General features: G+C 35.7%; 1 protein-coding gene across 1 annotated transcript; it reads left to right on the plus strand.

The window, feature by feature from the left end:
• Positions 1-1,476: 1,476 nt before the first annotated feature.
• Positions 1,477-14,737, plus strand: LOC107774090 (putative LRR receptor-like serine/threonine-protein kinase At1g56140). The gene is made up of 24 exons (XM_016593559.2): positions 1,477-1,801; positions 6,020-6,197; positions 6,623-6,694; positions 6,781-6,852; positions 6,928-6,999; positions 7,124-7,195; positions 8,130-8,201; positions 8,308-8,379; positions 8,507-8,578; positions 8,677-8,748; positions 8,863-8,934; positions 9,148-9,219; positions 9,301-9,366; positions 9,685-9,750; positions 9,860-9,904; positions 10,135-10,199; positions 10,574-10,950; positions 11,848-12,046; positions 12,127-12,291; positions 12,669-12,787; positions 13,145-13,355; positions 13,463-13,694; positions 13,784-13,934; positions 14,226-14,737. The coding sequence occupies exons 1-24, from the start codon at positions 1,651-1,653 to the stop codon at positions 14,595-14,597; spliced, it is 3,117 nt and encodes a 1,038-aa protein (XP_016449045.1). The 5' UTR covers positions 1,477-1,650; the 3' UTR covers positions 14,598-14,737.
• The last annotated feature ends 1,684 nt before the right edge of the window (positions 14,738-16,421 follow it).

Below are 16,421 nucleotides of genomic sequence, written 5' to 3' on the forward strand. Positions count from 1 at the left end.
CATGGAAGGAAATACCAGATAACAGAACATCAGTTCAAACATAGGAAAAAATGACTCGTAGCCCATCCGAAACACACCCGAGGCTCCCGGGACCCCGTCTAATCACACAAACAAGTCATATAACCTAACACGGACTCGCTCGAGGTTTCAAATCACATAAAACAACACCAAAACAATGAATCAAACAAAAAATCAAACTTACGAATTTTCAAATCTTCAAATATCAAATCTCATGCCAAAACATATCAATTCAACTCGAAATAACGCCAAATTTTGCAGACAAGTCCAAAATGACATAACGGAGCTGCTCCTACTCTCGGAATCACATTCCAACCCTGATATCACAAAAGTCAACTATGGGTCAAACTTCTCTGTTTCCCAAACTTCAACTTTTCCAACTTTCGCCGAAATGCCTCAATTTACCCTACAGACATTCAAATCTGAATCCGGATACGTGCCTAAGTCCAAAATTACCATACGAAGTTGTTGAGATAATCCACAACCCATTCCGGAGCCGTTTACCCAAAAGTCCAATTCCAGTCAAATTCTTACCATTTAAACTTCCAAAACTAGTTTCCTTCTTCGAATTCAACTCCGATTCATTCGGAAAACTGAATCCAACCATGCACACAAGTCGATATACATAATGTGAAGCTGCTCGAGACCTCAAACTATCAAATCGGGCGCAATTGCTCAAAACGACCAGTCGCGTCGTTACATTAACAGATAGTAAGATAGTCAGAGATATAATATATACCTATTTTACTTATAAAAAAGGAGGATCCGTAGAGTAATTCTATAGGTGGAAAAAGTTTAATTGTAAACAACAAAAAAATACTCCTAATAAAAGGAGAAAAGTATGTAAAAATACCCAATATCTTCACCTAAAAATATAAAAATCATTTAACCAATTTTAGGTAGAATAAAATTTAAAATATTTTGTTTGACATGAATAAACTTGTCAAGTCAACAATTTAAACTTTCAAACGATTAGGATAAATAAGTTACAAACAATATTTAATATGAGTGATAAACCTTCAAGAAACAACTCCAAAGCAAAATTACATATAAAAGTGAGAACTTTAAATTCAATATAAACTAGAATAATTTTATACAGGTGAAATTTTGTTTATAAATTGTTTGAACTTCCTATTATAAGAAGAGAGTCTACATTATATCTCATTACATTCACATTCTGAGATATAATACCGTAAAACGTTAAGTTTTTTTCCCTCTGGTTACACTAACCATTAATATTTTCAGAATTATGAAATTTATTTGATACAAATATCTTTTGCATGAGCTCAAATATTGGGCCTGTGCATAGCACGGTCATCACCTCGCTAGTATTGACCCTAACAAAAGGCAACATTTCAAAGGCGCGTGGCACAGTTGCATGTAATATGACGACAACATAACATACGCATTGCCAAATAATTAAGCATTTCTAAGATGCAACTAAACCCTTATTCAAACATTTTAGCAACAGTTGTATTAGTTTAATATATATAACGGGATTATATTGTTTGTTAATTCATATTCCTCAGTGGTGGACTGGTCTCTGTCTTTCCCTCTTTCATATTCCTACTAAATCCTTCTTTAATAATCTGTGGGAGAAGAAACAACTCAACAAGCTGAGATAAGGCAGAGATGAAGACGGCGGTGCCATGGACAATAAACGGAAGAGGATTTGGTTTAAGCTTCTACTCCTCCGCCGTCATCGTCATGTTTAGTCTACTCGTGGAGATAGCTGTAGCTCAAAGAAACACAACCAATGTTGCCACCACTAATCCTCCTGAAGGTTAGCTGCGGCTCCCACTCCCCTGTTTTTCTATATCAACTCTGCTTTGTCGTCCTTTGCAAATTTTCCTTTTACTTTTTTATTTTGTTAATTCTCCCTCAAGTTCTTACAATCCACAGATTCAAAATCCACCGATAATCTTCTATTTGGTCCGGTAAGTTAGGATATAAAATCATCTCTTGACATATGCCAATTTGAATTTATGGTTAATCGTGTGTTGTAAGAGGTTGAAATTACAGAAAGTCTACTCCTAGCTCATCCACGTCAACCTAGCAAACGGAGGGAGAGCTATAATATAAGTATGGAAACAATCACTACTTAGATCCTGTTTTTGTATTAAAAACTTTGTTAAAAATATTACAAGTATTTATTTGTGAACCCATTTTCAGTTAAATTTTTGGACTTCAATTAGATCGAAGAATTCCCGGAAACAGCCTCTCTATCCCTGAAGGGATAAGGTCTGTGTATATTTTATCCTCCCCAAATTACACTAGTGTAATTCTACTGGATTGTTGTTGTAATTAGATTGAAGAAAATAAAGTCGATCGAGAACGTCATACGGTAGCTAGATCAAGCACCTAGTCGTCTTTAGACTTTTGAGAAGAGAACAACATATTGTATTGTGTGATATGCCAATTGGAGTTGGTCGTAGTAAGTAGTTTGTGTTTGGTGAAGCTTGGTAATCTAGACTGTTGTTGCAGTCGGTGCATGGGTGAAATGCCAAAATTTACCCCTCTTATATATAAAATTAAGTACAAATATATTGTTATATATTCATACGAAATTAAATCATTTATTTTTAAAAAGAAAGCTAATTAAAGTAACAGTGTAGATTAAAGTAATAAAGTTTTTAACATATGTCTTGTCGTGCATATATCACAAATATCAGCTGGAAGAAGTTTTGTTTCTCTTGATGCTGTGACCTGTTGGAAAGGGGGAGGACAGCGAAATTTAGCAGTATTTGTGAATTATTATTGTACGGGGTAATTAATACTCCCTCCGGTCCAAAATAAGTAATTTTTTGGTTGTTTTCACCTTTTAGTATTAATTAACAATGAAATTGACCATATTAACCTTTATTATCTTTTCATATACACACTTCTAATATATACTCCAATATTAATTACTCCAAGGGCAATATAGAAAAAAAATAATTAATTCATTCTTGAAATCTGAAAAAATTACTTATTTTGAACCACAAGAAAAAAAGCAAAAAAATCAATTATTTTGGACAGGAGGAAGCAAGGGATGAGAGTGGATGGATAACGACAACTGTGTAGGTTGCCGGGTCAATGACTCCGTTTCCGTAAAGCTGGTCAACTTCTTAGAAAATCTAAAACTATATTTTTGTTATAATTTTTTTTTGTTATAATCATTTAGCTTGAATTCACTTGTAGCTTTTCTAGTAGAATTTTTGTTCATTCCCATACCCCCAACTCAAAACATCCCACCACAACCTTTTGGTTATTTTTGTTATACATGTTCCTTTGGATTATATCTTTGATTGTTCCTTAATTTTAATTCCAATATGTTTTTTTTAAATATTAACATTACTTCGCTAGTAATATTATTGTATTAATTTTCATAATTCTTTTAAAAAAATTAAATTCATTTAATCATTCACTTAATCTTAATTTCTCAAATCACTGCAGAGATTCACACGATTCACTTCCCATCATTTCTAAATCTTAAGTTTTAAATTTTGTTGCTTTAACAAACTAACTTTTTAAACTATATGTTGAATTTTTTCTTTTACTATAACCAATATATTTTTTAGTCAAATTAATAAGTATTTCTATACATTCTGTCTAGTCTACACACTGTCATATAAAATAGGATTAAGAGTAAATATTTTTGTTCAATGCTTTAAGCTAATACATACTAATACTTCTCCCTTTCAAATGGCAGGTTTTATTTGTTTTCAAATGGTAATTAAGAGTGAATGCTTAGTGTGTATTGTTGGGACCGAAAAAGTCAGGTGTCATGCGGAAGCTAGTAAAGCAAACCCTCAACGACGATGAATCAGATAACAAAAGAGAAATCTATCCAAAGAAACACAAACATTTAACGTGGTTCGGTCAACTGACCTACGTCCACGGCGGAGATGAGCAATCCACTATAATAAAAAGAGAGTACAAAATATCGAGAGAACAACCTCACGAAGAGGCAAACACAAGTGACACACTAACATTTGTCCCATAAAGTTCTCCCCCTAAACACTACTCTCAAGCCCCTATGGCTACATTGTGGATGCTCCTGAATGAGAAGGACGGATCTTCAATTTATAGAACTCCAAACCTTTTCCTCCAAGAAAAAGGACTAGCCAAGTATAGGAGAATTATAATTTCCTTCTACAAAAAAGGAAAACTCAATTAAGGTAATTATATTGCCCTTCCCTTCAACAAATAGGAAAACCAAATATGGTAAGAAAATTATGGCAAACACCTAACAATTCTCCCCCTTGGCCGGAATTTTCTGACAAAATAAACTTGATCCACCTTCTTCACATAGCCTTCAACAGGTTGCATCTCTAAATCTCTACCACAAAGTTTGCCTCAACGTGCGTAGCACACCGGTCAAATTTCTCAGACAAAAATCACGATTATCGTCAAATATGTTGCGGCTAGAACTGAACCCGCCAAGATGAACCTGTCTTGAACCTCGCTCTGATACCACTGTTATGACGAGGAAGAGGCAAACCCGAAAATAAAGAAGATAAAGAACACCAAATTTTAACGTGGAAAACCCTTCAAATCGAAGGGTTTTCCACGTTAAAATTTGGTGTTCTTTATCTTCTTTATTTTCGGGTTTGCCTCTTCCTCGTCATAACATGTATATTATATGCTCCCTCTATCAGTATACGGATAATTTTTTCATATATCTTTTAAATATTTTGAATTGTTAATTATTGTGAGTTATAGTACTTTTTACGTAGTTTCTAAATTTTTAAATTTTAATGCAAAAAGCTTAAATATTAATGTTCGAATTCATAGTCAACATTAAAAAGTTTAACTTTTGATTTCGAACTATGACCATACATTGGGACAAACGGAGTTACTTCTTTTTTGGTTTCCAACCTGGTGTCTATACTCACAATGCACCTCGACTAAATACAAATAAATGTGGGTCCATACCAATGGTGTAGTCAGGAATTCCGTCAAGTGTGTTCAAACTTTAAACAAGTCAATAATATTTTTTTTAATAAATGGTATACCAAAGTTTTTAGATCAAACTATGCAACATTTAGCTAAACAATAAAAAAAATATCAATAAAACTATAATTTTATAAATCAAAATTAAAATAACAAAAAAGACAACAATAGAAATTTTACTAATAAAAGTAAGCATAAAACCAAAGGAAAGAGAGAGTCGAGAGGATATGTAGTTTGTAGGGAGTTTTTGTTGAACAAATTTTATATAGCTTGACTTTTAAATTATAAAATTTATTTAAGAAATAACTTTTAGTTAAAATTTTACATTAGTTGTTTATTTTTACACAAATTTTAAGTTTAAAGAGTTATTTTATTAGAAAATTTTTTAGATTGAAAAAGAATCAAATATAGACCACGCATGGTGGGCTTCATTTAGTTTTGACAAAACTTTGAACCCATGAACAATACATCACTTTAAACACCCTGGAACCACTGGACTCCCTCACTCAACTATGTTAAAGGTGTTCAAAATATATTATATAACTATTTGAAATAGTATTTAACTTATATACGCGGTATAATTTTTAGGCGAAGAGTGTACGATTGACCACCCTTGGCATAGGGTGGCTACGCCACTGGTCCATACGTAGGATTCGAACTCAATACCTCTGGTAAAGAAGATGTGTTTATTATGTACATGCAGTGTCCACATGTGATATATTTTTGTATCATAATAATAAGAAAAAAGATGCATTTGAATCAGTGTCTCATCTGATTTTGCATTGTATACATATCATATGATGTGTATAGGAAGTTCCTCTTGAGACAATAGATACTATTTAAAGACTTTAAAGATGAGAACATTCAATTGAAATGGAAGTAGTAGTTCATATTGTATGAACTTTCTTATGTGGGATCTTTTCACCAATTTTAAATTTGTATTGGTACTGTAATTAAGCACCATAAGGAGCCTTTTCCCATTGTGACTACAAGATCACATTTGTGAATTGTTTTGTCTTGGCATTAATAGATTTCTCATAGTTGTGAGTACATGCTGATACTGCAGCCCGTGCTTTGAACTTCATCTTCCAAAAATGGGGAATTTCCGCGACAAATCGGTGGAACATTAGTGGTGAGTTATGCAGCGGAGCCGCCATTGATTCCACTGAAATCCAAGATTTTAATCCCGCCATCAAATGCGATTGTTCCGACAACAACCGCACTCTTTGTCATATCACTGGCTTGTAAGTCACTCGTCTTCCCTACTCAATCCTACTCCTAGTTTTAGCCTATGCCTTTTTGTCATTCCTTAGTTCTTTTTTGTCCGCATTATTCACTTTAATGACATTTGTCTAAGAGATGAATCTAAGATTCAAAGGTAATAAGTGCTTCTTTTAATATATGTAGCTTAGATGCCCAAGCAAATACTAGTTACATGTTGCATCCGTCTCTACGTTGTATTTGAATTTATTTTAATATTAACCTCAAATAATCTTAGTCTAAGATGCGGAATTTGAACTTAATGCTGGTGCGTCTTCTTCATATTCATCTGTAATTTACTACCAATGTGCATTCAGGAAATTACTGGAATCCGCAATAGGATGTAGTGTTTGGGATATTTACTTGCCATGTAACTCTCACAGCCTCTCTTTTCAATTATTCTGTACAGGAGAGTTTATGCAATGAACGTCGTCAGTGAAATTCCAGATGAATTATGGAGCCTTAACTTCCTCAATGATCTGTACTTGCTTCCTCTTAAGTGTAGTTTTATCCTATACTGTTCATGTTTTTTCTCCCAACTACTGATATTTTAGTTATAAATTGCAGGAATGTTGCCCAAAATTTCTTAACAGGCACACTGTCCCCATCCATTGCCAATCTGACTCGCATGCAATGGCTGTAAGTCTACTCTTTCAGTTATTTTTGCTTGATCATGATATTTTTGGAATAATTTTAAATGTTTGGTATCTCCAGAAGCATTGGCATTAATGCTTTGTCAGGGGAGCTCCCAAAGGAACTTGGGTTGTTGACTGAATTAAAATCATTGTATGTTCTCATTACGTTCTTTGGACCCTTGATTTTCATGATATATCATTGATGTATGAAGAGCATCTTCATCATTTCTTCTGCATTTATTCATCTAAAAGGATGTAGTTTCCCTGTGCTGCAGTGGTTTTGGCACAAACAATTTCTCTGGACCTCTGCCTTCAGAACTTGGAAACTTAACAAAAATGACACAAATGTAAGTTATGGTGCATTGTTTTGCATCTTAAAACTGCTATCATGTCAAATCTTAATTTTCAGAGTTTTGCATTTTACATGGGAAATATTTTATCTGTTTATGAACATCATAATGAATCTGGAGTGTATTGCATTGTTTTAATTTATACATCAAAGTCAAGGCCCTGAAATTGTATTAGTAGAAGCAGGAAGTTATCAACGATCTAATGCTATCTGTGTTGTGCTTGCTGTATTTTTCATGCAAGTGGAGGAGTATAGGAGTTAAATCTTTCTCCGATTTTCTGTATAAAGTAATCATTCCTTCTCTCAAGAGTATGATAAGCTATTTTAGGTTGTTAATATTTGTGGCATGTCGCATGAGTTACAAAAGATGCAGAATACAACACGGCCAAGACATATTACTCTCGTTCTATGTACCTTAGTATTCATCTTCCTTGCACCTCTTTCTTTTGCTTCTCATTACCATTCCATATGTTTGAAGCCTTAAAATTTTAATTTGAACTTGCAACATACAGAAACAAAAAGGAAAGATAGTATAACATGAAATATATAGCACAGAGTTGAGACATAGCAGATGCCAAACATAAAACATAACAAAGACATGAGAGTTTCCATCAAACATAGGATCAGTGGCGTGCTGGATTTGTCTCCAACAGGTCTCATGTCTCACAAAGTATCTAACATCGATATGATAACGACTTAGAAAAAGCATCATATGTAGACAATGAAAAGTAAAATTTTAGGTTTGAAGGTTATTTTCTCCTGAATAGGCCTTCTTTGATTGACGAGATCTCTGATGTTCATTGTTTTTTGAGAAGTATAAAACTACTTTTCCAATAACATGAATATGTTGCAGTTTTTGTAATTTTAGTTATTTGTTGTCCTTTCTGTAGCTTTATTTTTTTCCCTGAAAAGAATATTGTTTCCTTGCGTAGTTATTTCGATAGTGCTGGTGTTAGTGGTCCAATACCATTGACGTTTGCAAAACTGCAGAACTTGGATACAGTGTAAGATCTCTCTATCACATGCTCCTTCTCTAGCTTCCCAATATTTACTTGGACAAATTTGTCTTTTAAGAAATCCCACAGGAATATTAACTATTCCGGCTTTCAGGTGGGCTGCAGATAATAATCTTACAGGAAGGATTCCTGATTTCATTGGAAGTTGGTCAAAGCTTACTACACTGTGAGATCACAGTTACTTGCACTATGTCCAATTAGTGTATTACTTTTTCCGTTGCAGCATTGCTATAATGCTCATTACTGCATCTCCTCTCTAGCATAATATGTGATTGGTTTTTCTAATGCCACAGGAGGTTCCAAGGAAATTCTTTCGAGGGCCCAATACCTGCTTCCTTTTCCAACTTAACCTCTTTGACCGACCTGTGAGTCTTAACGACTGTCTTATATTCAGTTCATGGTTTAAAATCCATTTTTCTACATTTAGCATAATATGATATTTCCTTTTCTACATAACTAACAGGAGAATAAGTGATCTATCCAATGGGAGCTCTTCACTTGACTTCCTCAGGAATATGAAGTCTCTAAGCAAGCTGTAAGGAACATGACGTAGCACCAAATGCTACAAAGCTTGACATTGTATTTCTTTTCTTCTTCTCTTTGTGTTTTCAGAATCGACAGTCTGACAAACTAAATCTGGTATTTCCAGGGTTTTACGAAATAACAATATTTCAGGTTCCATCCCACCCAATATTGGAGAATATCAGAGCCTGTCACTACTGTAAGTTCTGAGCATGATAATGTTCTTATGAACATTTTAAGCCCTCGCTTGTGTGAATTGAACACTGATTATTTCACTTATATGGCCATGGCATGATATACTTCTAACAAGTGTCGTGCTACTATATTCAACTCGAATTTCAGTGGAAGACATTGAACTCTCATTGGTCATTTACTACTCCTTTGGACTAACTTTCATGTATCTTTTTCTCAGGGATTTGAGCTTCAACAATTTGAGTGGGCGTATTCCAGATGCACTTTTCAATCTAAGTTCGCTGACTCACTTGTAATAGATCATCTAATGTTTGCTTATTTTTTATACCACCTTAACGATGTTCTCATGTGGTAACTCCCTTTTAATCATCAGGTTTCTTGGTGATAACAAGCTAACAGGCGTCCTGCCAGCTCAGAAGAGCGGCCCCCTCCAGACTATGTGAGTAACTCTTGTTTTTATATGATTTCACTGTCAACTTTTCCCTTTTCTTTTGGAATGAATATGCTGAACTTTCAAACGTTCTTTCAATCTTATTAAGCAAAATGAAGGACTATTTCCCTTATTTTATTTCAGCATATTCCTTATTGAGACTTTGAAGCCTTATTGGGGGTGACATGGTCTGCGAGAAAAGCATACTAAAGTTTAATAATTATTTCTTGAATGAGATAAATGCTAGATATTTTCAATACTTTGCCTGCAGAAATATCTGATATGCTTAGTAGTTGTTGCCTAACATCTTCCATCTTTCACGTGTAGAGATTTATCATACAATGGGTTGTCTGGAAGCTTACCTTCTTGGATCAATGAGCAAACTCTGCAATTGTATGTATGAGAAAGCTGAAATTCATATAATGCTCACCTATTCGCTTTTCCTCCTATCTTTGGATATCATTATCCTAACGCCGAGACCTTTGTGGAACTCAACTTGCAGAAATTTAGTTGGCAACAACTTTACAATGGAACAATTAGACAGCAGGTAATGAGTACATTTCAGTTAGATTTGTATCATTGAGCCTGCGTGAACGCGGGATGCTTTGTGCACCGGGCTCCCAGGTCCCACTAATGGCTAACCAAGTTCATTCATTATTTGTATTAAGCTTTCCTTGTCTGAATTCTAAGATAAATCATGTTTGTATACATTGTTACCATTATAGTTGCATGTGTATTTGAAGAACTTAAATGGATGGATACCACTTTTTCTTTCAGTTCTCTGCCTTCCGGGTTAGATTGTCTTCAACGAAACTTCCCTTGCGATCGAGGATCTCCGAGATGTAAGTTCTTCATACAATTCGTTGACAAATATCCTAGTCCAGTTTTCTGGTTCTGCTAGCATGAATAAGTCTGAAAATCTTTGTCCTGCATTTTTTGTCTATAAACCACAATGTAAGAATTGTCAATGTCCATTTAGCTGAATTCGTCCATTTAAGGTAATATTTTTAAGGGTGGGGATAGTACTGTTGTCTCTAAAACATGATTATGCTTGCCCAAAATCTTCTCTGTTCTTATGAAACCTACTTCACCAAGAAACGAGAAAGGGGAAGGTGAAGTAGGACATGTGTTACTCTACTCTACTGCTAGTGTTCTGATATAAAGCTGTTTTTCTGGTTTCTTATCTTCTCATGGATGTGATTTTCATTATTCACAGGGTCCAGCTTTGCAATTAAATGTGGGGGACCTCCAATTACATCAAGCAATCAGATATCGTATGAGATGGAGAACCAGACTATGGGTCCAGCAACATATTTCATGACCAGGACAGGGAGGTGGGCTGTAAGTAATGTTGGTCTGCCTTCTGACAGTCCAGATCAGGACTTCACAAGCTTCTCCTCATCTCAGTTTACAAACACCTTGGACTCGGAGCTCTTCCAAACTGCACGAATTTCCGCAGGATCACTTAGATACTATGGCTTGGGCCTTGAGAATGGTAATTACACTGTAAACCTCCAATTTGCCGAGTCACAAATCTTAAATCCCCCAACTTGGCGTAGTCTTGGGAGGCGTGTATTTGACGTATATGTACAGGTATGCATTATTTTCTTTTATATTTATATCTATTTTTAGATAACCATCAGCTTGACCGGTTTACAATTGGGAGGGGAAAAGCAAATATCATCACTAAGATAATCATGAGTAGTTGCTTGGTGTTATCTTCTCAATCAGTAGGTTGCTTTCATTCTCTATTGTATTGAGCTATCAAAACTAAAGATTATGATGCTCCAATGCTAATCAGGTTTTGTTTCTGACTTGCGCTGCTAAAGACCTAAGGTTTCAGTTCTAACCATGTCCTTCTCCTCTATAGTTCTCAACTGTGTCATATTTTAAGGCTATAGAGAAACCTTTATTTGCCTTAAAGACATATTATTCATAAACTAAACAATATTGGAATTATTTGGGTCCGAAACGAGCAACACTTTGATTGTGAGGATTCATATGGCCGACCCCAACTTTGAGGAACAGTAGATTAATTGAATGATGTGGATATATTGTCATCTACGTTTACCATCCCTCCAAAAGAAAATCTCCACTTTATTTCACTGCTTTGAGCTATTTAATACTGCTCACAAAAAATGCAAGTTTAGTAGAAAGAACTTTTTCCCCCCTTCCTTTCATACCTTCAAATCATAATTGACTTTTTTTTTAAATAAAGCTTTCCCAGCATGAATCTGGGCTGTGATATATTGCTGCGTTACAAAATGAGGGGGGCTATGCCTTACCTCAGAGTACAACAAGATAGACTGCTATTGCACCATCGCAACAATATGTAGAGAAGGGATCGTATGGACATCTCCCTTCTCTTTCCAATACAACTTAACTAACAAAAAAATTAGCTTTGTCATACCTAATCCTAATACTAGGCATTTGCCACTTATCTAGTAGAAAAGGGCCTTTTGCAATAATTTTATGGTAATCTTTTTCCAGGGAATTCGGGAGTTGAAAGATTTTGACATACGGAAGGAGGCTGATGGAAGATCCCTTAGAGCTGTTCAAAAGCAATTTAAAGTTCAGGTTTCTGAAAATCATCTAGAGATACATCTCTTCTGGGCTGGAAAAGGGACTTGCTGTGTACCTAGACAAGGCACATATGGACCTTCTATATCAGCAATTAGTGCAACCCCAGGTATCCATAAATTACAGACATTCAGATTCTGAAAAGTAGGCACTCAAAAACTGTATTGAGACTCCTAAGCTTTTCTACAGATTTTATTCCCACTGTTAGCAACCAGCCTCCTACTACAAAAAAGAATCAGACTGGTCTTATTGTGGGCGTTGTTGTTGGTGTTGGAGTCATAAGCTTCATTTCTGTATTTGCTGTCTATTACCTAATTCAGAAAAGAAAACAGCAACAAGCTCTTGAGGATGAAGGTAAGAAACAAAAGCTGATCTAGAATGGTTCTTCTGTTTTATGACTTTTAAGTGATTCATCTTCGTTAGTTCTAACTGGAAGCTGTCTAAGACCGGATCCTACAGGAAAGTCGGTTTAGCAACACTTTCATTCAAGATTCTTTTTTGTAAAAGGTTTCTGGACATGTTTGTGGTTCATTTCTTGTTTTTCACACTTCGGTTTAGACAAAAGTTAAGAGTAATAAGCATGAATTGCGAGCAAGAGTTAATAAGAGGAGTCAGCACAGGCATTCCTTCAGTTTATTCAGCTTATGAAATAGTGTATATGTCTAGTGAGTGAGCTCCACAAATTGATTCATTTGACTTATTTAATGACAAGTTTCCCTTCAAATCCGCAGAGTTCCTGGGGATAGATGCTAGACCCTATACTTTCAGCTATTCAGAACTTCGAGCCGCAACTGCTGACTTCAATCCTTCTAATAAGCTTGGAGAGGGAGGTTTTGGACCAGTTTACAAGGTAATCTATTCGTCCATATGAAGTCCTGAAGTAAATAGTGTTTCCTTTTTTGCTATGTTTGGTGCACCTGTAGCTCACAGGTTTCTCAAATAGGCCTTGTTCTTTTCAATGCCTTTCTCTTGACTGATTTCAGTACTTCCATTGTAGACATTGTGGCCTAACATAACTTATATTCCAAAAACACATGAAACATTGTATAAAACAGCAAATAAATAATCTGCATCTTTGCCGTCAAGAAATGTTTTGTGGCTAAATACTTGTGCATTCTTGTTTGCTTTACTTTTGTTATGAATTACGGAAAACACGAAATGATTATTGAAATTGTCTGAACGTTGAACCTACTTTTATGGTCCATAGGGTACACTTGAGGATGGGAGGGTTGTCGCCGTTAAACAACTGTCTGTGGCATCACATCAAGGGAAGAGTCAGTTTGTGGCAGAGATTGCCACTATATCAGCTGTACAGCACCGTAATCTTGTGAAACTCTATGGTTGCTGCATCGAGGGAGATAAACGGTCACTTGTTTATGAGTATCTTGAAAACAAGAGTCTTGATCAAGCACTATTTGGTACTAATCAATACAATATCTTAGAAATTCTGACTTTCCTCATATAAGAGAAGAAGAGGCACTTTTTTAACTTTACTAATATTGAGATTTTGGCTTCAATTGGGCAGAGAGTGGATCTTTATATCTTGACTGGCCAATACGCTTCCAGATATGCTTGGGAGTGGCAAAGGGTCTGGCGTATCTTCACGAGGAATCTCGGGTTCGTGTTGTCCATCGAGATGTCAAGGCCAGTAATATTCTGCTTGATTCAGACCTAAACCCAAAAATTTCAGATTTCGGGTTGGCAAAACTTTATGATGACAAAAAGACTCATATAAACACTCGTGTTGCAGGCACAATGTAAGATCCTCAAAATTGAGGATGTGTCATACTGTTTCACTCCTTTCCTATAGTTTTGTTTCATGAATCTAGTGAATATTTTCTTGTAGAGGGTATCTTGCACCAGAATATGCCATGCGCGGACATCTGACAGAAAAGGCTGATGTGTTTGGCTTCGGAGTTGTAGCTCTAGAGATTGTCAGCGGTAGACCTAACTCTGACTCGAGCTTGGAAGAAGAGAGGATCTACCTTCTTGAGTGGGTAAAGTCCCTTCCTTCTTTGCTTGTATTAAGGCATTAGAACAATGAAACATATGCATTTTATCCTTAGTTGCCGCTATAACTGGGGATGCAACTTCTAGCTTGTCAGCGATTTACTTCAATGGAAAGAAAGGAAGATTTACCACTTAGATTAACCAAACGGAAAAAATTTATCCTCTCCATTCATACTTCTTTTTCTCTATTATTTCTCAAAAGTTAGACTTATCGCATTGTCCTGAGATTCCTATACGCACCATTTCGTTCTAACCATATTCAACTGCTGTGCTTCTAGGCTTGGCAGCTTCATGAGAACAACTGCGAAACTGAACTGGTGGATGCAAATTTATCTGAATTTGATGAAAACGAAGTGAGAAAAGTAATAGGGATAGCTCTACTATGCACTCAAACATCCCCAGCACTACGACCCTCAATGTCCCGTGTAATAGCAATGCTTACAGGAGACGCTGAGGTTGCGACTGTAACTTCCAGACCTGGATACTTGACTGACTGGAAGTTTACTGATACAACGACCTTCATGAGTGATCATCATTCTTCTCAAATGCCCAATTCATCAGTGAGTACAAGTACAGCCGCTGATACAAATTATTCGCCATCAGGTGCTGACAGACCGATGCTCCATGACATCCTCGGAGAGGGTAGATGAAATTTTTTGTTTCTCTGTCAGAGATCCATGAATAATCTATTTTTGTCCCTTATATTTTCTTTGAAGATTTTACCTATCTGTATATTCTTTCTGCATGTATTTTACGTTAACTGTTTGTGTATAGATAGATTTTCATCGAAGTAAGGAATCCTAACCCTATCGTTTGAAAGGGGGACGATTCTTCAAGGACTCAAAAACTGCAATGACTAAAAGATACATACTGAAAATAGTTAAGCACTCATATTATCCACTGAAAAATGGGTTAGATAATGAACTTTTTAAAAACGGGTCAAATATGGATAAGAACCATAATAATCAATGGGTAACCAATGGATAACCAATAGTTCTAACTTTTACATTTGTAAAGTCTCAAATTGCGGGTTCATCAAGTTAGGGAGACTAAGAATTTTCTCAAAAGTGATCATATGCAAGAAGTCGTGAATAATATGTAACCATATTATCCACCGGCTAACCTGTTTTTTATTCGTATTAAATATGAGTCGGGTCGGATAATTTATCAATTTTTTCATTATTCGTTTTCGACCCGAGTCATATCCGACCCGAGATCAAGGTGATGGTGGTGTTGAGAAATGCATATTGCCACCAAAAGTCAAAGGCTTGGCATCCGATGGATAAAAAAAGCACAGTAGCTTTTTTGCAAAAAAGCAAACCAATGAGGGTGAGCGGAGTTGCAGGGACATTCCTAAAAAAACTCCATTTGCAGTGTTCCATAACCCGGGACGACAAATTGGCAGAAATAATCAATGAATGTTTGGAAGAGATTCTGACTGACCAATCAACTTGTGTGCTATCAACAAAGTGTTGTTCCTTCTGTACTTGTAAATAATGATTCTGGAAATTAGAACGTTAGCTTATAAACGTAAATATAAATAAAACAGAAATTAATTCGAGCCCACTGAATTCACAGTGTTTCCTTAAGGAATTTAATCCCCTCCTAGTACCCAAGGTTATAGATTATTTCCTCCCAGGATAGAACGAATTACACACTGGTGTAGCGGTACTTCAAACCCCAGTGTTTCAGCGAACACAAAGTTCGGCAACAAATCACACTTATGGATGTTTTGTTTGTAGTTAAAAACAATGCAGAATAAGGAGGACAACTCAGAAGTCGAATGGAAATTCTGAGAGGAAGGAATGCAAAGTATAGCCAATGTTGAATTCTTACTGAAGAGAATATCAAATTGCAATTCGTTTTTCCAGTGTATACGCAGTGTATACAGAGTGTATATCCAGTATATGCAGAGTGTATATCCAGTGTATACAGAGTGTATATTAAGTGTATACAGAGTGTTTCAAGTGTTTTTTCCGATGTGTTCTTCTTTCTCTCCAACTTATGCTCTATTTATAGCAGTTATTTGAGAGAAATCCGCCCCTTCCATGGTGCAACAAGCACTAGATCATGGAGAAAGCACTTACATGGTGGTATATACACTTGCTTGGTGGGAGGAACACTTGCACTATTGTGGGAGGTGCACTAGGTTGCTTATTGTATTGTGTTGCAACACAATACACGGATTGGAAAACATCCATTACAAACACAGATTATATCACGTTAATATTCACTATTAACAAATAAATTTGGTCCAAAAAATTAATCAATCGATCGATCATTTGACCAAATCCAAATCCAAATCCAAATCCAAATCCCATTTCCCATTCACTCTAATTTTAAGACTATTTCATCTTAAATAAAAACTCAACAATCCCCCACATGAATGGGGAATGGCTATATCACGGAAGTATGCATGAAAAACTTGTGTGATTTGCAAACAAGAATTAATTGCATCTGGATAAGTAGGTTTC

The sequence above is a fragment of the Nicotiana tabacum genome, chromosome 18 (genome assembly GCF_000715075.1).
Source record: "Nicotiana tabacum cultivar K326 chromosome 18, ASM71507v2, whole genome shotgun sequence".
Classification (NCBI taxonomy): Eukaryota; Viridiplantae; Streptophyta; class Magnoliopsida; order Solanales; family Solanaceae; genus Nicotiana; species Nicotiana tabacum.